The 21,714-nt window shown below is 49.6% G+C and overlaps 1 protein-coding gene across 1 annotated transcript; it reads left to right on the plus strand.

The window, feature by feature from the left end:
* The first annotated feature begins 369 nt into the window (after window positions 1–369).
* On the plus strand, window positions 370–19,775 carry LOC139047843 (uncharacterized). Its single transcript, XM_070521982.1, has 8 exons — window positions 370–495; window positions 11,266–11,404; window positions 12,169–12,195; window positions 13,691–13,729; window positions 13,790–13,849; window positions 15,424–15,516; window positions 18,227–18,250; window positions 19,701–19,775. Exons 1-8 carry the CDS (start codon window positions 370–372, stop codon window positions 19,724–19,726), a joined length of 534 nt encoding a protein of 177 aa, XP_070378083.1. The 3' UTR covers window positions 19,727–19,775.
* The last annotated feature ends 1,939 nt before the right edge of the window (window positions 19,776–21,714 follow it).

Here is a 21,714-nt window from a genome sequence, read left to right on the forward strand (position 1 = left end):
GTTTCAATTAACACCTTACAGGCGTATAAAGGGTGTCTGTTTGTCTCACAGCTAACGTCTTCACCCTTAAAGGAGCCGTATTTACTAGATTGTAACGCGAGTTTCTCCCGATTTGGTTGCTTGAACCGGGCGCTCGCGTTACATCTTTACAACGGCAAAATCGACCATTTTAAAACAATTATCCTAAAGCTCGCGGTTTTCACCTTTATTTTGGCAACCTGCACGTCTCGATTCAATACATAAACAAGTCGAAATTTTGTATTTGTTTTAATAGATACCATCTTCGCTGTGCCTGTGACTGGTGTTACGGCCACGGTGCCACAGTAATCTTTGGCCTTTCGCGCTTCGACTCCGTTTATTCGTGACATTATGGCGACGTTGCGCAATCGGTGTGACGCCCGCTTCGAGAGACGAGAAATTTTGAAGGCTGAGACGGTGGGAAACTTCCGCCGTGGTTCGGAGGCGCGTCGTCAACGGGTCGACGATTCGCGGATGGTAAGATCAATGGGAGACCCTCTTTAATTTCGAGCACGGTCTGGAGGACTCTGTTTAGGATTGAAGACACTGTAGGACACTGTAAAAATATTTACACCCTTAGGGGTGTTTCTTGTCGCACTGGTAATACCCTTAACGTTAGGGCCTCACCAATAGAGGACCGTAACGGAGCTCTAACTAGACGTGCGATGACGGAAGATGTAGTTGTCAGGCGCACAGAAATATCCGACAGGAGCGTTTCGTATCTTGTGAAAATCCCTCCCTGTGAAAATCTCTCCCTGTGAAAATCTCTTGTCGGATATTTCTTTGCGCCCAAGGCGTTCAGAATGATTACACAATAGTCAACTACGTATTTTGTCATCGCACGTTTAGTTTGAACTCCGTTGACGGCCTCTATAATTTCTGTAAGGCCCAAAAGGAAGGGGTGTTTATCAGTGCGACAAGAAACACCCGTAAGGGTGCAAACATTCTTGCAGTGTATGTTGAGGGGGGGGGGGGGCGTAGCGCAACTAACCACACGTATGTAACCCAATGGTCATTTGCTCTCAGTTGCATCCCTCAGTGCATTTCTCATCGACATCTTGCAGACAATCATGTGACCAGTTTGAAAACAATCTATTGACACCAGTGGGCATGGTCAAACCTTGTAATAGCACTAAAAACAAAACAAAAAACTGTAAGGAGACCGAAAAGGGAGATATAAGTCGCATTTAAGAGTAAGCTTTAGTTACGGCCCAACTCCGACGCGGCCCATTCAAATATATGTAAAGCGCAAAAACGCTTTTCTGAGATAACGCCTTGACCGACTTCAATGAAATGTGTTGCATTTGAGAGGGCAAGTTAAATCCTAGTGACTGTTGGAAGCTTGAAAAAAAAAACAGAAGCACGAAGTTTACAAATTAATAGCTCTGCACCAAGAGCAGATAATGCGGTTCTGTAAACGGCATCCATTAGATCATTGAAAGCGGACAAATTCTGTCATTTTCCATCTTACGTGAATTTGTTACGTTATTTACAAGGATTCTGCAAAAGCTTTCTTTCCGTATTACTCAATTTTTAGAGATTCATGTGTAACATATTGACACGTGTACTTATCTTTATCGGGCGACGCGTTTTGCCGCCTAGCAAATGTTATCGCACAAGCGCGGGACGCGCCTGCATTTATCCGAAGTTTCTGGAAAGTTGTCGATGCTTCTATCCGCTGTCTATTGTCACCGAACCTTGTGTTATCTGATATCATCGCTTGACGCGAATGATGTAGAACTTTGTAGAAGGCATGCGGATCCCAACGATTAGTCTGGAACGTTCGACGACTGCTGTATAAAAGCAGACGCGCTTCACCCGCTGATCAGATTTTCGACGATCGCCGACTGTGTTCGCCGCTCTCGTTGTGCTTTAAGTGTAGCGTGTTTTGTGGGCACAGGTTCGCCCAATAAAAAACTAGCGCCTCAGTGATATTCCCTTTTGTCTTTCTTTCCCATTATTTCATATGCTTTACACAGCCGAGCGTAAGTATAAATCTAGTCTCTATCTCTTGTACGGTTTCATCAGCCGCACACTCTGTAATCGATTACAATGTTTTCCTGTATGCCCCTATCTCTTTCGTTCCCATTGTTTCAATTGTGCTACTTGAGTGCGCACTCGTTTATCCCTGTTTACATTCATTCTGCCCTCCCCCTCCTCGCCCCATCCATTTTCTTTATTTACGTTTGTAGGGATTCCGCTTTAGCAGCCGCAGACCGATCAATAATGACACATCGTTATCGCCAGTTCATCTTATTGTAAAACATTCATTTGCACGTTATACTTACTTTTTTAATGGCTGGGCGATGCGTACGCAGAGCGTGCCCATCCAGCCCACACTCGTTTCGTTGCTAACGACTGTGCCACTGGCTGGCAGAACGCAGAGACGCACCGCGCACGGGCAAACCTTTTGCGCGCTATACGTGCCCCCCACAGTGAGGCGGGCGGAACATGCACTTACGACAAAGAACTACCGCTTCGCCGTTACGTGCTCGGTATCGGCCGTTACGGTCCCGTTTGGACCAAAGTTTAAAAGCGCCTGGACGACTTGCGTCCGCGTGTAAGCGCCACGCGATCCCGCGCTTGGCGCTTACGCGATGGCAAATCGCGCCGTACTCCCCAGTATACCTATAAGCGAACGCACATTAGAAGCAAGAGTCTCCTCCTAAATGCCTTGTGTAACCGCGCAAACGACAACGGACGAAGAAGGAAACACACATGATGTCCTGTGTGTTTCCTGCTTCGTCCGTTGTCGTTTGCGCGGTTACATAATGCATTCAAATATCGACCACTAACCTCTCCCTGTTAAATATCCTGAATGCCCCTAGATCTGGAAAAAAGAAAGCCTCCAGCAAAAAGTCCCCAAGTACCTCTGTCGCATCTAGCGCATGCGCACGACGCTCGGGCAGATACGAGAAAGAATATCCCGTGGTGCACTGCGCCCTCTCGCGGCTTTTCAGGCGCTGTGTAGCGGCCGCTGTGTGGGCTCTGCGGGGAGCGCGTCTTTGCAGATACTGTAAGTGTCCGTACGTCCAGAGCAATATGGAGAGTTTTTGCTGGGGAATATTAGGGGCCTAAACGGGCCTTTGCCTACGTACTACAGAGCAAGAGTACGTGCTTTGCTCCGGTGAACCGCCGCTCAAGCTCTCCGCCCAAACGGGATCATAGCTGCGTTTACAGAGTTCGCAATGGCGAAGCGTAACATCGTTTAGCAGCGGTTGGCGCGTGTCAGTGGCGCGGGCACGTAACAAGGTTTGCCGCTTCGTAGTGCCATGGGCTGTCGGCGAAGGCAAGAGTATAAGTACCACACAAGTACGCTCTGCTTATGTGCCGCCCAGCCACCAATAACTGCTGTTGCACCCTGAAAATGAATATTTTACAATAAAAAAATTCGCAATTGCATCGATTTACTATTTGAGTCGTGTGATTTTGTGTGCCAGCTGGCGCGTAACGAGTGTGATGGTTCCAGCAGGTAGAGAGGCGACCGCTTAGAAAACGAGTGCTTCGATAGGGGGGAGAGAGCGCGGCAGACTGGAGAGAGACAGACATGTGAAGTTGGGCGAACGTTAGTGTGTGAGTGAACTTTCGGTTTTTCTCACCCATAAGGTTCCTGTATTTCTAAATCTATCTCTAATGACACCACGCTAAACATGTTTGAGGCCCAAAGGTGGAGGGCGGGGGGGGCGAGGGGTTATGGCTACGTTCTTTTTTGCTTGTTGTTCACTGCGTTGTGCAAGTCCAACGTTGTCCAGGAGATTGCTTTTCTTTTTTCTAAGTACTCTCGTTTCCATCTGCTAGAACCATCACGCTGACATTATTTATACGTCTGCGATCGTTATCGTATAGTGGCTTTTTTTTCCTCTGAGCGAACGCATTGGCGCCATGCAAGAGGTACCGCAAGAGGTCGCTGCCACCGCTGCTGCTGCTGCCGTCGACCTAACCGGTGTCCTGTACACTATAACGAAGCTTGCAGGCAACTTTCAATGCGTACTGACATAACATCTGCATCTTTGAAAGTCCATGTCCTCTGAACTAAAAAAAAAAGTGTTTCGCAAACAGTCCTTTTCCAGCATTTCTACCATTCATATGGCGGCCATGGTCTCCAAGATTTGCGCGCGCCAATCTAGGAGGCCATGGAGCGGCGCACCCGTTTCTTTGCAACACCTCGAGATGGCGCTCGCCTCCGCAGCATCGCTTGCCGTTTCTGCCAGAAAATTTGTATTCGTACATTGCGCTTGGCGCCAGCGTTTGCCGGTAAACATTACGGTTACATATGCTGTAGGTGCCGGGAAACTTAAGCTTTCACCTAATTTTTCGAGGCGATGATGACAACGCGAGCAGACGCGAACGGCATCAGTCACGGGACGTTTCGGTGTGGCGACTGGCATACAGTAGTTTAATTCGTTAGATACACAAGGACCGAATTTCAAAAGGTATCTACCGTACGTCCTACTACATCTTTTGAAACTCCGGACAGGGTGTCATAATTTATAATAAAGCTCTTCGCTTTTCCTCAGTTTCGTGCCGTCGAACACCATACGGAGCAGCGCATATCTTGGCAGCGCGCCAGAACGGTGCTGCCACTAATAGATGCCGCGTGCGCTTCCACCAATCAGGAAGAAGAGTTTGGCCACGTGAAGCAAAGCTCGGCTCCCTTCACCACCACCAGGGGGAGGGAGGGAGGAGTACTCAAAGTGCGCCCGCAGTATCGTGGAAGTTATGTGGCGGCGCGGCGCGGTCGTTTGCCGCCTCGTTTATGGGAGCGCCGGCGGTGGTGGATGCTGCGCCTGTGTATGTTTACAGAGACAGCGAGCTCGACAGCGTCGGAGAGTTTTAAGCCGGAACCCATGAAAAAACGTCCTTTACGTTGAAAATTTTTCACCGAGGAAGCAGCAACTTCAGGGCCAAGCGATTCGACGAGCTCGAGATGGGGAGCGAAATAATTCTTAGCACGTATCACAGCTGACGCTTAAACGCTGGCGTTACTTATCGATAACCGTCGGGCAACATTTTCCACCAAAATTACTAGAGGGAGCTCCTGCGGTGCGATAGTTGAGCCACTACGGAAATAATCGGTACCACACGAATTTGTCTACCTCTGGCTCGCAGCCGTTTTGGTGGCTTCTATCTGCCTTTTTCGGCATAAGTATCGAAGTAATCCTGCTTTTCTAAATACAGGAGGCGGTAAGACTCTTATCTGCGAACAGGCGTAATCAATGCGAATTGTTCCATTTATAGCGCAATACTTTGTTTAAAAACAGCTCGCAAAGCCACTAAGCCGTTCGAAGCCAGGACGACGGAAGCTTAGGCAAATCGATGCATTCCACGTCACCTTCCCGCGATAGCCGAGCCGCCATGCCTGAGGCTCCCGCACCCTATATGCGCTCTCTGGGATCTAGTTCACTCTATTTCGCGCTAGTTCTACAACTTTGGCTCTAGTGGCTAACTTTTGTAGAACATTTTAAGCCAATGGGCAGTTCTCGCTCGTTGGTGTCTGAACGTCCGTCGCCGCGAGTGGCTCCTTAAGGGCAAGATATAGTCCGGCGTAACGCGCGCGCGCGGCCACGCGCGTCGCGGTTAAGCGACGTCGGTGAAAAGCGCGCACTCTACAGTCCGGCGTCACGGCGTAGCCGGCGTGCCCAGGCGCGCTTGGCGAGCACAACGGCGCCGGCGCGGACATAGAGCGTGTTCTATTTCACGCGGCTGCCGCTAGACCAGAATGCACTGCGCGCTGCAGCGGCAGCGAGCAGAAGGCAGAATGGCGGCCTGCGGTGCGCGTACTGACAGTGCGGCTGTGGTTTTTTCAACATCCGTGCGGGATGACAGCGCGAGTGAGGACGCCTGCTTGAAGCGATTTGCAACCTTCCATGTGTGTACGATGTGAAACGCATGGACTACCGCGACACAGAGCGCAAGAACAACGCGTGGGAAGCTATACGAAAGCAGTGTGGTCTCGCCACAGGTAAGCTGCATTTCGCAGCTCCTGTACTAGCTGGTGGTAGTCTCCGAGTTGAGGGCGCTTGTCGAATAGCTTTCGCATGTACATGCATGGTCCGCTTCCGTTTTTGACGTAGCCGAAATACTAGCAATATGAGTGCGATGTTCTGGCTGTCAGGCACGGCGGCCGCATTTCGATGGGGGCGAAATGCGAAAAACACCCGTGTGCTTAGATTTAGGTACACGTTAAAGAACCCCAGGTCAGAAAGAAAGTGGTTTTCGCACGTAAAACCTTATGTTTTTTTTTTCTTTTCTGGCTGTCAGGACAAGTTAACGCCATCCCGCAAAAGTTTTCATTTTAGCGCACAAACAGCGCGCGGAACCAGAAGCGCGCGCGGTACCCGAACGACGCGCATGCGCCATGTAAACAGCTGTTCGCTGCGGCGAAGTTGCGCTCCCGGACGCACAGATGGCGCCAGCCTCGAGCTGCGCGCGCACGCCGAACTCTAGAGGAAGCAAATTTCTTGCACCCCTGGCGTCGCTAGCGCAGTGTATCCGGCTTCGCCTGCCGCGGCCTGGCGCGCCGAGAACGCCGGACTATATCTTGGCCTTAAAGGAAGCAAATTTCTTGCACCCCTGGCGTCGCTAGCGCAGCGTATCCGACTTCGCCTGCCGCGGCCTGGCGCGCCGAGAACGCCGGACTATATCTTGGCCTTAAGGGCAAGATATAGTCCGGCGTAACGCGCGCGCGCGGCCACGCGCGTCGCGGTTAAGCGACGTCGGTGAAAAGCGCGCACTCTACAGTCCGGCGTCACGGCGTAGCCGGCGTGCCCAGGCGCGCTTGGCGAGCACAACGGCGCCGGCGCGGACATAGAGCGTGTTCTATTTCACGCGGCTGCCGCTAGACCAGAATGCACTGCGCGCTGCAGCGGCAGCGAGCAGAAGGCAGAATGGCGGCCTGCGGTGCGCGTACTGACAGTGCGGCTGTGGTTTTTTCAACATCCGTGCGGGATGACAGCGCGAGTGAGGACGCCTGCTTGAAGCGATTTGCAACCTTCCATGTGTGTACGATGTGAAACGCATGGACTACCGCGACACAGAGCGCAAGAACAACGCGTGGGAAGCTATACGAAAGCAGTGTGGTCTCGCCACAGGTAAGCTGCATTTCGCAGCTCCTGTACTAGCTGGTGGTAGTCTCCGAGTTGAGGGCGCTTGTCGAATAGCTTTCGCATGTACATGCATGGTCCGCTTCCGTTTTTGACGTAGCCGAAATACTAGCAATATGAGTGCGATGTTCTGGCTGTCAGGCACGGCGGCCGCATTTCGATGGGGGCGAAATGCGAAAAACACCCGTGTGCTTAGATTTAGGTACACGTTAAAGAACCCCAGGTCAGAAAGAAAGTGGTTTTCGCACGTAAAACCTTATGTTTTTTTTCTTTTCTGGCTGTCAGGACAAGTTAACGCCATCCCGCAAAAGTTTTCATTTTAGCGCACAAACAGCGCGCGGAACCAGAAGCGCGCGCGGTACCCGAACGACGCGCATGCGCCATGTAAACAGCTGTTCGCTGCGGCGAAGTTGCGCTCCCGGACGCACAGATGGCGCCAGCCTCGAGCTGCGCGCGCACGCCGAACTCTAGAGGAAGCAAATTTCTTGCACCCCTGGCGTCGCTAGCGCAGTGTATCCGGCTTCGCCTGCCGCGGCCTGGCGCGCCGAGAACGCCGGACTATATCTTGGCCTTAAAGGAAGCAAATTTCTTGCACCCCTGGCGTCGCTAGCGCAGCGTATCCGACTTCGCCTGCCGCGGCCTGGCGCGCCGAGAACGCCGGACTATATCTTGGCCTTAAGGGCAAGATATAGTCCGGCGTAACGCGCGCGCGCGGCCACGCGCGTCGCGGTTAAGCGACGTCGGTGAAAAACGCGCACTCTACAGTTCGGCGTCACGGCGTAGCCGGCGTGCCCAGGCGCGCTTGGCGAACTCAACGCCGCCGGCGCGGAGATAGAACGTGTTCTATTTCACGCGGCTGACGCTAGACCAGAATGCACTGCGCGCTGTAGCGGCAGCGAGCAGAAGGCAGAATGGCGGCCTGCGGTGCGCGTACTGACAGTGCGGCTGTGGTTTTTTCAACATCCGTGTGTGATGACAGCGCGAGTGAGGACGCCTGTTTGAAGCGATTAGCAACCATCCATGTGTATACGATGTGAAACGCATGGACTACCGCGACACAGAGCGCAAGAACAACGCGTGGGAAGCTATACGAAAGCAGTGTGGTCTCGCCACAGGTAAGCTGCATTTCGCAGCTCCTGTACTAGCTGGTGGTAGTCGCCGAGTTGAGGGCGCTTGTGGAATAGCTCTCGCATGTACATGCATGGTCCGCTTCCGTTTTTGACGTAGCCGAAATACTAGCAATATGAGTGCGATGTTCTGGCTGTCAGGCACGGCGGCCGCATTTCGATGGGGGCGAAATGCGAAAAACACCTGTGTGCTTAGATTTAGGTACACGTTAAAGAACCCCTGGTCAGAAAGAAAGTGGTTTTCGCACGTAAAACCTTACGTTTTTTTTTTCTGGCTGTCAGGACAAGTTAACGCCATCCCGCAAAAGTTTTCATTTTAGCGCACAAACAGCGCGCGGAACGAGAAGCGCGCGCGCTACCCGAACGGCGAGGGTATATGCAAGACGCGCATGCGCCATGTAAACAGCTGTTCGCCGCGGTGAAGTTGCGCTCCCGGACGCACAGATGGCGCCAGCCTCGAGCTGCGCGCGCGCGCCGAACTCTAGAGGAAGCAAATTTCTTGCAGCCCTGGCGTCGCTAGCACAGCGTATCCGACTTCGCCTGCCGCGGCCTGGCGCGCCGAGAACGCCGGACTATATCTTGGCCTTTAAGGGCCGTTTATAGTCCGACGTAACGCACGCGCGCGCGCGCGCGCGCGCACGCTACGTCACGTCGGCGAAAACGATACCTCTATAGTCGGGCGCACCGGCGCAGCTAACGTAACCGGCGGCTTCCAACGCGCCCCGACGGGCCCGGCGCCGATTTGGCTCCGGAGCCATTCGCGCGTCGAAGTCGGTGGAACTCTCGCACCACAATGCATTGCGCGCGAAGAAAAAGGCGCCAACACAACTCCGCAGACGGCTTTTGCGGACGGCGCGCGACTTAGCGAACCTTCTGCGCATGCTCTGAAGATAGCAGCCTACGGCGTGCGCGTTGAAGTATAGAGGGGATGGCATTTCGGCTGGCGCAGTGCAACCGACGTAGCGTGACTGACCGCGAGCGACGCTCGCCCGCGCGCCGATAACGTCGGACTACAAACGGGCCTTTATAGTCCGACGTAACGCACGCGCGCGCGCACGCTACGTCACGTCGGCGAAAACGACACCTCTATAGTCGGGCGCACCGGCGCAGCTAACGTAACCGGCGGCTTCCAACGCGCCCCGACGGGCCCGGCGCCGATTTGGCTCCGGAGCCATTCGCGCGTCGAAGTCGGCGGAACTCTCGCACCACGATGTATTGCGCGCGAAGAAAAAGGCGCCAACACAACTCCGCAGACGGCTTTTGCGGACGGCGCGCGACTTGGCGAACCTTCTGCGCATGCTCCGAAGATAGCAGCCGATGGCGCGCGCGTTGAAGTATAGAGGGGATGGCATCTCGGCTGGCGCAGCGCAACCGACGTAGCGTGACTGACCGCGAACGACGCTCGCCCGCGCGCCGATAACGTCGGACTATAAACGGGCCTTTATTACGCATGTTGCAGTACGTCGCGCGACCTCTCTAAGTCGCCAGTGTGAATGCGGTCTTTGCCAGTGTGAGTGGCCGAATATTTGAAGTACTTGAGTCACATTCATTCATTCATTTCTTTCTTTCTTTCTTTCTTTCTTTCTTTCTTTCTTTCTTTCTTTCTTTCTTTCTTTCTTTCTTCTATTTACGCTTACACCGTGCAGCGCGTAAGTATACATTTCGAGTTCGCTTCTTTGCCAAAGGACACATATTTAGCTCGGGGCCACTCAACGAGTTTCTCAGTCGAATACTTGAAAAATACAGAAATGGTTCTTATGTGGCATTCACTGGACCGACTACGATGAAATTTCATTTCGCTGTGCGAGCTAATGGTCAATATTCGAGGTTGGCATCCTGAAAAAAAAAAGAAAAATACTGAGGAGTGTTGACGAGACGGGCGAGTAGCGTCAAGGACGGCTTCCCCTTAAACGAAATCCCGAATGATGTGGACGGCTGGCGTCTATCGGCCGTCGCGCTTCGTGCAACGTCATAGCTGACGTCGCTTCAGGCAAAAAAATAAAAAGGCGAGGTTTTTTGAAAGTCGCAAAAGAAAGCAAGCGATATGCCACAGGGGACGTTTTCTTAACCACGTTCAAAATGTGTTTCAGTGTCCCTTGAACGTATGCAAAATGGGCAAACTTCTGCCATGCTAACTGCCAGCGGAAAATGTTAATGGCTATTTTTTTGCGTGTCACTAGTGGAAAGTTCCTCGTATTACCTAGTTTGTGAAGAGTGACAAAATTATTGCGCCAGCAGCTTGACACTATATCGCCTTCCGTGAAATAAAATTTGTACTGTGTCAAAAACGTTTTCTTACGGTGTTCAAAAAGTGATTCGGTGCCCCTTTATTGAACGCATAAATATAACGATGTTCAAAACCGCCATCGGTCGGCCTAGAATATGGTAATGGTTATTTTTCCTCGTGCCATTATTCAGATAGGAAAATCGGTGAACTTGTGAGGAGTGGCAATACTATTTCAGAGAGCTAGTTGACATCAAAATAATTTCTCACAATCCTTATAAGGAAACTAAAGGAAAATATTACACCGAGCTACATTGATAGAATATTCGTCTATAGAAGTCTACCACGGTTGTCTGTGTGCCAATATGTCACTGTTTTGTCGAAAAATGCGGCCAAAAGTACCGCTACTCTTTCTTAATTTGAAGCGCCAACTTTAAAACGGAGGAGTTTACGTAATCTCCACGTGATCTCCGTCTATGCCGCTGTCTGTGAATCGGCCAAAGGTGATGTCACGTGTGACGTACCATAGCAGACAACAGGTGGCGTCATTCCGAGCTTCAATTTCGGTCATTTCCTCGCTTTCAAATCTGTATTATCACTACGAACGACTAATTCGTGGTTGCAAGAGGCCTAGTCTTTCAATCTAGCTCGGCCTAGTATTTTCCTTTAGTGTGGCTTTAAAGCAAAATTTTAATTGCCAGCCAATTTAGAACTTGTGGACCGGGATTTCTAGACCACGCGTCTACACAGCGCGCTTCGTTGAATCCCTGATCGTCTTTGGGTTTTCGAATAGTTAAAATTATATGCAATTCAGCGCTTACCGAGGGCGCTCGAGAGTATTCCCGCTATTTTGTGCCAGGGTGTTTATTTGACTCTAACAATACTCTCACCGCTTTCCTCCTTCCTAACAGTGGAGGAAGATGAAGATGAAGGTGAGTGCACACGGGCTGTTGAGCTTTACAGGGAAGCTCGCGACGGAGAAGCACACTTTGAGCGTGTGTGTGCGCGCGCTGGTAAGGCTCCGCTTTGAGAGTCGTTGCCCGTTCCTTATAAAACCTCCCACTTTCCGAGCGTTCTCGTTATCACCAATCGATTAGTCTAAGAACAGTTCGTGTTTTAGCGTGCCCGGTATTCCAGTATACCGTTTGCGGACTACCGATCGTAGTGGGCGGCCTGAATACCGGTACTCCGGTACCGTTTACGGACTACCGATCGTAGTGGGCGGCCTGCATACCGGTAATCCGGTACCGTTTGCGGACTACCGATCGTAGTGGGCGGGCTGAATACCGGTATTCCGGTACCGTTTGCGGACTACCGATCGTAGTGGGCGGGCTGAATACCGGTATTCCGGTACCGTTTGCGGACTACCGATCGTAGTGAGCGGCCTGAATGGCGGTGCCCCCTGGGGGCGCAGAGCTTTGCAGGGCATTGTAAGGCACTGTGGCTGTACAAGATGTCGATACCAGCGTGTTACCCGGTATGACCCTGTATTACGCAAACAACATCCGTATAGCGGGATACCGGACATGCTAAAACTCTCTATGACAAAAAAAAATACATTCAAAATGGTGCAAGGTGAAACGTACAATTAGGGTACAGTTCAAAGAATGTGTGCACGCTCGGTGATTGGCAGCTCGCTAATCCTTGCAACAACAGTCATGCTGACCATCACGATTACCGTTTGTTCTACCCACAGAAGAGAGCAACCAGAACAGTGACGACGGTAAGAATGAGCGTTGCATTTTCCTTAACCGCGTGCTCAAACGCAGGAAAGGATAGCTTTGGAAAAAAAGGCAATTTGACGGCGGCCGCCCTTCGGCATTTTCACAAACTTCTTGCTTAAACTCGCGAACAACTTTGCGTGGCAAGAAGGGAAAGCCGCAGAGGCATAGTGAATGCAAGTAAAATGCTCTTGAATAAAGGGCCCCTGTCATTATCCGCGCTAGCTTATAAGCTGAGGAAGAGAAAACGCTAAAACCTTATCTACGGCGACAAAATGAAACAACGCTACAGAATGGTAAATTTTACTTATTTTACTGCATTTCAGTTCCGCGTTTGGGCAAATGCATAACCATTTCGAAAAGAGCTAGTTGTACGAATGAAATCAGGTACGTTCATGCAGTATTCGTATCAAGTAGGCGAAAGCGCCGCCAAAGCCTCCCAGAGTGTTTGGTGCTGTGACACGTGAAAAAAGTTCAGCCCCGACAGGTTTTCTCTTCATTGCCACTTCAAAGTTTCGCGAGTATAGGGAGAGGATGTTCGCTACGTCAGTGACCGACTGAATTGAAGCATTTCACTCGCTCAATAACGCGCCGACTGGCTCACTGAGCGACTCGCTAATTTACTCAGGCTATTGTAACAATGCTTGTGCATTTAATCTACATTGATGTGGATACCACTAAGTAAAGCGACACTTATTAAACGAAACCAATTTTACCTTCGGTATTGAATTGTGACGTCGTAACTGTGCTCGAGCTGGCGCCGTCAGTTTTATGACGTCACAGCCAGCTGGTGCAGGAACTTCGACGCGGCGGCGTCGCCCGTCTTGCGTTTTCCCTGTGTTGTAGAAGGTATCACCGGTAATAACAATTCAAGAGATCAAAAGGCTGAAGTAGGTCAGCTTTAAAAGCATTTAATGGGCAGCCGCAACGGCTGCTCACTGAGCACAGGAAAAAAAGATATCAAAACTCGTGACGTCACACTAACATAACGTTGAGAAATAGACCTTTTTGATTTTCATTTTCTCTACAAATGATCGACTTAGTGACGCAAAATGAACTAGAATAGTTCGATTCGCGATTGTTATTTTCAGTCAGTCTTTAGACTAAGTAATTCATTATGAAGATGTTTTTTCAAGTGCGCAAATTTGTGTTGCAGCTCATGACACTGAGCATCAGTCTTTAGACTAAGTCATTCATTATATTTTTTTCAAGCGCGCAAATTGGTATTGCAGCTCATGACACTTTGTAATTATCTTCTAATGTATGTATGTGTGTAAACGGATTTTGCGGAATAATTCTGGTGAACAATGTTGGTGAATAACATTTTGGTGAATAATGTTGGTGCTTGAATGAACTCGTTTTGGTGTTTCTCTGGAATGCCCCCCCCCCACCCCCTCCACCCCCATGCCCCTGCTTTGATTTGCACCCTAAACCAAGACCCGCAAAAGTGACCCACTTTGTTTTGAATTAACTCTGTTTTGTTGTGTATCTTTAAAGATGATGCAGCGGAAAAAAATGCAGCGGCAAAGGAGCAGGGTAAGTGTCCTCGTTCAGCGGCCATTTGCAGAGATGTGAATTTGCATATGGTAATTTCAGACGCGCCGTCCGAAGACGAGGAAGGGGAAGGTGACACGGCTAAGAAAGCCAAGAAAGCGGGTAAGTGCCTCTGATAAGTCCCGCATTCAGAAATGTGCTTGAAGCCACTACTTGGTCAAGTCCGGCTCAAGGAACAACGCCTGAAGTGAACTCGCCTAAGGAAACGCGGTGAAATATCTCAAGCACGTTCACGTCAGGCACTGTCTTGAGCTAGACTTTACCAAATCAAGTAGTGTCTTTAAGTTAAGGCGCATTTCCAGTTAAGATATACTCTACATCCTAATCTCGCGAAAATGTGTCCTAGCCTAGATGGATTAAATGCCTGAATATGCGGCACTTCATAGGCTGTCTCTACTTAGCTTTTTTTCTTTATTTTCTTTTTCCTCTATAGAAGCGACAGGCGCATACTGCCTTCTACGAGGAAATATATGATAAAAAAAACTATTGGCATAATAGTTTCGATTATTCATTTGATTGCGGTGAACAAAGATTGTGGACCCCGCCACTCCAGAAAAAGAAAACACTGGCAAGTTTCAGAGGGCCCGAAATGTACTATAGTAGCCTCTTTACGATGCAGTTTTCGGTTTCGTTTCCCTTGAGGCGCACGTGCCGTGACGTCACGTCGCAGAAGTTAAATCAGGTGGCAGTAGGACATCGCGGCACTTTGTCACGTGGTGTAGCAAACGCGCACGTGATCCGAGTGGTGCGGTAAGCTGTGATGTTATTTGCTTGCATTGGCTCGTGCCAGCCATTACGGCCTTTATCGAGGATCACACCTCGGCCGCGCTGACCACGAAAGCCTGTAAGACACTACGGTAATGATCGGATAACCTAACTTAGACAAAAACACAGGTAGCGACCGATGAGACGCATAAAAGGACAATAAAGAAAGGGCGCTTCTGAAGTCTTCCTCATTCAGAAAAAAAGCAAACACTTCGATCAATAGAAAATTCCTCGTTCTTAGAGCACACAGAACCACTCTTTCATAAAACATAGTTATGAAAATCCACAATATATTCAAATACAAATTATTAGGAACCTATAAAACTCCACATTAGGTAGAGCGGAACTATTACAAAAATTATGAAATCTCAGGAAAAGTACAATTTCCTACCCTTTCAGTTTTGAACCGCCATACTACGTTCCCTTCTCACGCACCCATTATGGGAAAGAAAGACTTGACTACGCACTGGCAACTACACTAAATGAGCTAGATCGGAAAAAATGTTGACGTTCTGGCCCTTACTAACAATAGCTTATTTGACCTGTTTATGTGAGTGTATTGGAACTGCTTATGTGTTACACTGCTTACAGAATACATTGAAATATGTATTCTGTGTAATTGTTTTTGTAACTACTATTTGTGATGAGATTGTGTGATAGTTTCGTTATTTGCTAATATGTTTATATAACTGAATCCATATAGCAAATCGTCGTGTCACTGCTGCTGTACGGGTGGCTAGAGCTTAGTCAAGCTGCACAGATGCAGCTTTTTTTCTCTGGCCCCCTACTTTCGCAGTAAGAATGTACTGTCTGCGGCGAAAATAAAACTTAATTGATTGATTGATTGATTGATTGGTGCTGTCTGGCGGCGGATGCTTGAGCGTAGTGACGCTTGTGTTATAACTACGCAGCCTCCAAGGCGAAACCGGTGAAGCCCGCCAAAAACGCCAAGCAGCGGAAAGCTCCGGAACAGGACTCCGACGACAACGAGGAGGAAGAGCCGAGTAAGCTTTCAGTGGTGACCAAGATCTCGTGTGCATAGCGGCACAGCGAAAGCGAGGGGTGTAGACCTGCGTGATTAGAAAAACAAAAACAAAAAAAGGCTGCCTAAAAGCGAGAGAGGGCCGCAGGAAAGAAGGCTTATCTTAAGCGCGGGGAGCACTTCCTCTCTCTTCCCCGAGTTGGCGCCTCTCTCTCAAATATTTCCACGCATAACAGCCACCGGACACCGGCAAGGCGATTCGCTTTTAAACTTGCGACAGGAAGTTAATATTCAAGCACACTGTTCTGGCTGGCGTATTTGCCCCGTTTATCGATCGCGGCTTCATGTCCAGGTTACAGGTCATCCACAAATGTTTACGGATAATAATAATAATAATATTTGGTGTTTTACGTGCCAAAACCACTTTCTGATTATGAGGCACGCCGTAGTGGAGGACTCCGGAAATTTTGACCACCTGGGGTTCTTTAACGTGCACCTAAATCTAAGCACACGGGTGTTTTCGCATTTCGCCCCCATCGAAATGCGGCCGCCGTGGCCGGGATTCGATCCCGCGACCTCGTGCTCAGCAGCCCAACACAATAGCCACTGAGCAACCACGGCGGGTAACTCAGATAACTAGTTCTCGCGGACAAGTGCGAGTAAAAATCAGCATGGGATCTTAAAGAGCCTCTCACCAGGCCCCATAGCAAATTTTCGTTACACACTGGAAGTTGTTACGTGTCTTCCTTGGAGCGTTCTGCCGCAAAAAAATTGTTCAAATTGGCTGATTGATAGCCGAGATAGAAATATTTCAGTGCCGCGAACCCATGATTTCAGAGAGGTGAGCCAACCCTGGTACTCACAGACTCTCAAGTAGCCTGCCGCCTATATTTAATTGGAAATGTCCCCAAGGTGACCTTGAAAATTTTGGGGCATGGCTTACAAAGAACATCGTGCCGTCGTGTGGCACGATGTTCGGATCGGAGGCGGATCGGCTAGCTGGTCGCATTTCACATCCGAGCGTCGACGAATACTATGGACGAACCTCTAACAAGTCCACGGGATGTCTTGGAAAATCAACGACGCGACCGTCAAAAGTACAGTAATCCGCACCCGGACCTTACCGGGGAAGAGGCACGTGATTAGCGCAGACTACAAACAAAACCGTACGCGAACCTGTACCGACAACACCACATAAACCCCACACAATACGCGGACACTTGCCCGTGGTGTGGAGAGCGGCCCACTCTTGGCCACATTACGCGGGAGTGCAGTTAGCGGCCCCCAAATATCCGTTCCCCCAAATTGGGGACAAATACAGGCAAAAACAGGCAAGGGGAGAGACCTGGTTTCCTAGCACGGAACGGGAGAGCCAACTGGCCCTCCTAGGCCAAGTCCATCGAGCTGCTAGGGCCAGTGGAACCCTGGACTGAGGGCTCCACCCACTCACCCTTCAGTTCCCTTCTTGCAATAAACGTTTGCTACTACTACTCTTACCGCTGCCTAATGATCATTGTTGAGCCACTCTTTCGTGTTTCGGCTGATGACGGCATCGTATGTGCACCACCGAATCTCATAAAACGATCCCTTCCTGGTTTTTCTTCACACTTGTCTGCCGGAAACGATCTTATGAGCCGCTCTCAAAATATAATAAAGAAAGGCGTCCAATGTTTGTTGTAGCTAGTCACGCATTAGTAACGCTATTCGTCGTGCACCTTGCCCGTTCGAATAAAAATGCCGACTCCTTGTATTTAAGGAACAAATTTGGTTGCCGTGTCATTCGGATGTTCTTGAAAGGCTTAGATTAAATTCACTGGCGTTTGTTTCAAATACAGTGGTGGTTGGATAAAAAATGAGCAGATGAATTAATTTAATGGCGATTGCATCAAATTGACTCACTTTGGGTTAAATCGGGGGCGTAAACCTGTAGTTACGCGACCACTATCACGATAAAAGGTTTTACTGGGCACTCTTAAAGGCTGCTCGAAAATTCAACGTTTTTCGAGATCCCGTGGTCTGTAAACTATTGTGGTTGACTGTGCAACCACGCAGGTACTGCATGCGCCGGATTGACGTGGATTAAAACAGAATAAGATGCAATGAGGTGGAATAATGTTTATACAAATTAGAGCAAGGTGGATCAAGGTGAAGTCTTATTTTAAGGTGAAAACTTAAGGAATCCATCGCGCTTCCGAATTCAACACGCATAAGTGCACTTAAGTGACTTGACAATTTTTTTCGTGATCGACGCCGTATACTCCTACAAACGCTTTGCGCAATGACGCAGCAAAAGAAAGTGGTACGCTTCCAAGTTGAATATTTGCTTTGTATACAGCACCCATATTTTCGCGCTTTGCTCTGTTAACTACTTGCGTGTCCATCTCTGTTAATAGTGTGGCGCTTCTAAGTCAGCGAGTTCTAAGAAGAAGAAAAAAAGAAATTGAATTTCATCGGCATGCCGACCCAAACGACACGTTTCTACACACTCGCACTTTGACTCTTACTTCGCAATCGCCTGTGTGCGGCTGGTTCAAATGTGTGCCGAATGAGAATTTTTCAAATTTAGTGCGTTTCATTTGAGTTTTTCCAGGTCACACACGTAGATTAAGACACAGGTGATAGCAAACTTCGCGGTACCTGTCAACCTATGTGTGTGCTATCTGCGTAGCAACGACGGGTGCTTTTATCTTTAATTGTACTGATGGCGCTTCCTCCTCCTTTTTTTTTTCCAGAGAAGAAGACGAAGTCGAAGAAAGGTAAGCATTACCACTGATCTACATTGCAGCGCGGTGCCATACAGCCTGAGCCGAATGTAGACACTGAAGCTGTCTGTGGGGAGCAGCTCTTTTCGAGGAAGCTGTAATCGTTTCCTCCGAAACTTTTGTCCCATCCGAGTGGATGGCAACTCTAATCGGAACTCAGCTCGCAGATTGCAACAGAATTCATTTAACCGGCGTTGCAGCGCTTTCCCCATTAATGGGGAAGCGTGCTTCGTGCTTTGCCAACTGCTGTCTTCATAGAAGAGCCTCCCTTCCTCCTGCTGGGCTAGTTTGTGTACTACGTCGACGGTCATATGTTAATGGCACCACAAAACGCAAGCGACATATAAAACACACACAAGCGTTTCTGCCATTGCGGTCGCTTTTCTTTTTTTTTTTCTTCTTCAGTGTCGGTTGTCTCGTTTTGTGGCGCTGCAATTGATGTCGTTATACTGGCTCGGAGCCGATGGCTGTCTGCTCAGGACCACATTAAGAATAGTTTTTAATTTTCATTATGGGGTTTAACGCGCCAAAACCACTTTCTGATTATGAGGCACGCCGTAGTGGAAGACTCCAGAAATTTCGACCACCCGGGGTTCTTTGACGTGCACCTAAATCTAAGCACGCAGATGTTTTCGCATTTCGCCTCCATCGAAATGCGGCCGCCGCGGCCGGGATTCGATCCCGCGATCTCGTGCTCCGCCAACACCACCTACTCTTCTAGGTGGTGTTGTCCCAACACCAAGCCAACACAACACCAAGCAGCCCAACACCATAGCCAATGAGCAACCACGGCGGGTATTATGAATAGTTTTTAAGTCTTTCTTTCGGTATCGGGTATGTGCGTTTCTAGGCTCTTTCGTGGGCCAATGCCGAAGGTAGCGCGGTCTTAACATGTGGGCCGTTCCCGTTGCGATACGTGCAGTCTAAAAATGGGGTGCCCAATACCGAAAATATTGGAGTCACGAAAATTGAGCAGTTCAGCGGGTACCCCGCCGTGGTTGCTCAGTGGCTATGGTGTTGGGCTGCTGAGCACGAGGTCGCGGGATCGAATCCCGGCCGCGGCGGCCGCGTTTCGATGGGGGGTGAAATGCGGAAAACGCCCGTGTGCTTAGGTTTAGGTGCACGTTAAAGAACCTCAGGAGGTCGAAGTTGCCGGAGTCGTCCACTACAACGTGCCTCATAATCAGAAAGTGGTTTTGGCACGTAAAACCTCATAATTAATTAATTAGTCCGGTGTAGGTGACGCGACAGGGTGCCGTGCGCTCTAACTCCACCCCCTTCTCCCCGACAAACTCGCCCAGCAAGACATTTGAATGTCAAAGAGAGGTCAAACCGCTTTCAGTGCGCTCTTCGCCACACCTTTACCTTCGTTGCCACAGAAAGTTTCACACTTCACGCCCTTGCCAGCAGGACACCGTCAAGTGTGCTTTCCCTCTACTTGCAGCGGATGAAGAGGAATCCGACGACTAGCCATCGGCGACCCGGGGCACCGAAGAATAAACGTTCTGAGCCCACTGGACGAGCTTGTCAGTTGTTTTCTGCTACGCCAAGCCGCCGGCATCGCCACAGCCACGCTGGAGCGCCTTGGCTTAGCCGAGCAGCCATAGGATTTATGGCAGCCATAGGATTTATGCCATTTATGGCCGCAACAGCCAGAGCATGTGCTGCGGAAAGCATTGCAGAACGCGCTAATATGATGAGGATGATAGTGGGGTTCTTTCTGCTGAGTGCCATTTAGAAAGGGTGAAATAGCAACAAATGGGTTTGTACGTATGTATGTATGGTTGCATTGGAATGTTCATTACGAATGAAAGAAAAATAAAGTACGGACGAAAAGTAATTGAAACACGGGAGCTGTGGCCGATCGGAATCCCAGCGTGGAAGTGTGTATCGGAACTTCGTTCCAATTCGGAGCGTGTTCCAATTGCAGCTCAATTACGCAGCATGTATGCAAGAGGCTGGTGCGAGATTGTACCAATGGTGTCTCCTGAAGGATGGATGCATGCAGGGTAGTCGCACTCGTTGCAGAAGCACAAGTGACGTTTAGCCACGAGAAGCTTGGACTTGTAGAATGAGATAACGTGTCGTCGTGAAGGACTTGCTAAAGCATTTTCGTAAGCGTTTTGAAATAGTACTGAGACGCGCAGGACGCAGGATGATTTTTATGAGCAAATTGTGCTAGAAAAGAAGTTTAGAACTTTTTTTTCATTTACATTAAAAGAATTTCAGTACACTACACGTTAAACAACAAATTGTATTAACATATTCGCGATTTACAGTGCAAAATAAAGAAAGAAAAGAGACGGAGCCAAGGAAAAGTTGGTTGAAACGCATGCCATGACATGACAAGAACTTTGAGTCCTGAGGGACTGAGACCTCAGGCAGCCCAACCGAAGGCTCCCGAAGATGAAGTCAGTGGCTCTGCCCACGATGGAACCGGGAGATCAAGTCCCGCGGCAATGTCGTGGGCTCTCTGGACAGCCTGGAGTTGAATGTTGAGATTGCTGCACTTGAGAGAGTCCTGCCATTGTTCTTTCGTGATGGGTGGAGAGGCGTTAAGAGCTGGGCACAGCCAGAGCATGTGGTCAAAGGAGCATGAGTCATGACCACATTTGGGGCACGACTGTGAGTGTTCAGGCGGAACGCTAGGGCAGAATATGTGGAAAAATACCTAGCAACAAAAGCGAACACGGTATACACGGACGCCGCGGTGTATCCTCGAGAACGACGGGAAACACAACAAAGAGTTGTCGCGGCAGTAATAGACTCGGACTATAGGGAAATCGCTTGCGCGTCGGCACGGGATTGTACGGTAACCGAGGGAGAGGAAATGGCTGTTGCTCTAGCAGCTGTGGAGGGCTACCGCACAAATAGATCCCTTATAATTCTAACCGACTCCAAGGAAGCATGCCGAAACTACATTAATGGCAGAATCTGTCAAAAAGCGCTCCAAATCTTCCTCCGCGCTAGCCAACAGAATAAACGCATCAGACACACCATCTTTTGGGTACCTGGGCACACTGAGATTGAGGGCAACCAAAGGGTTGATAGGATCGCTCGCGAGCATGCAAACCGAGCGGATCTAAATAGAGATCCTGAGGATTTCATGACAGTGATCCCAACGTACTCTGACATACTAAATTACCATAGAGGGACGAGAATCAGATATCCCCCGCCCCACAATACACTCAGTCAACAACAGGCAGTTTACTGGCGAAAGCTGCAGACAGGAACTTTCCCAAATTTACATATACTGTGCAAAATGTTCCCAAGTCAATACAGGGACACATGCCCGTGGTGTGGTGCAATACCCACACTTTATCACATCACATGGGAGTGCAATACAAATAAGCAATTCCACAAAATAGAAAATCCGAGTGCGGAGCAGTGGGAGAGCGTGCTCTCCAGCGGCGATCCTAGCCTCCAACGGAAGCTGGTGGATCATGCCCGACGAGCAG

Source organism: Dermacentor albipictus, chromosome 7, assembly GCF_038994185.2.
Source record: "Dermacentor albipictus isolate Rhodes 1998 colony chromosome 7, USDA_Dalb.pri_finalv2, whole genome shotgun sequence".
Lineage (NCBI taxonomy): Eukaryota > Metazoa > Arthropoda > Arachnida > Ixodida > Ixodidae > Dermacentor > Dermacentor albipictus.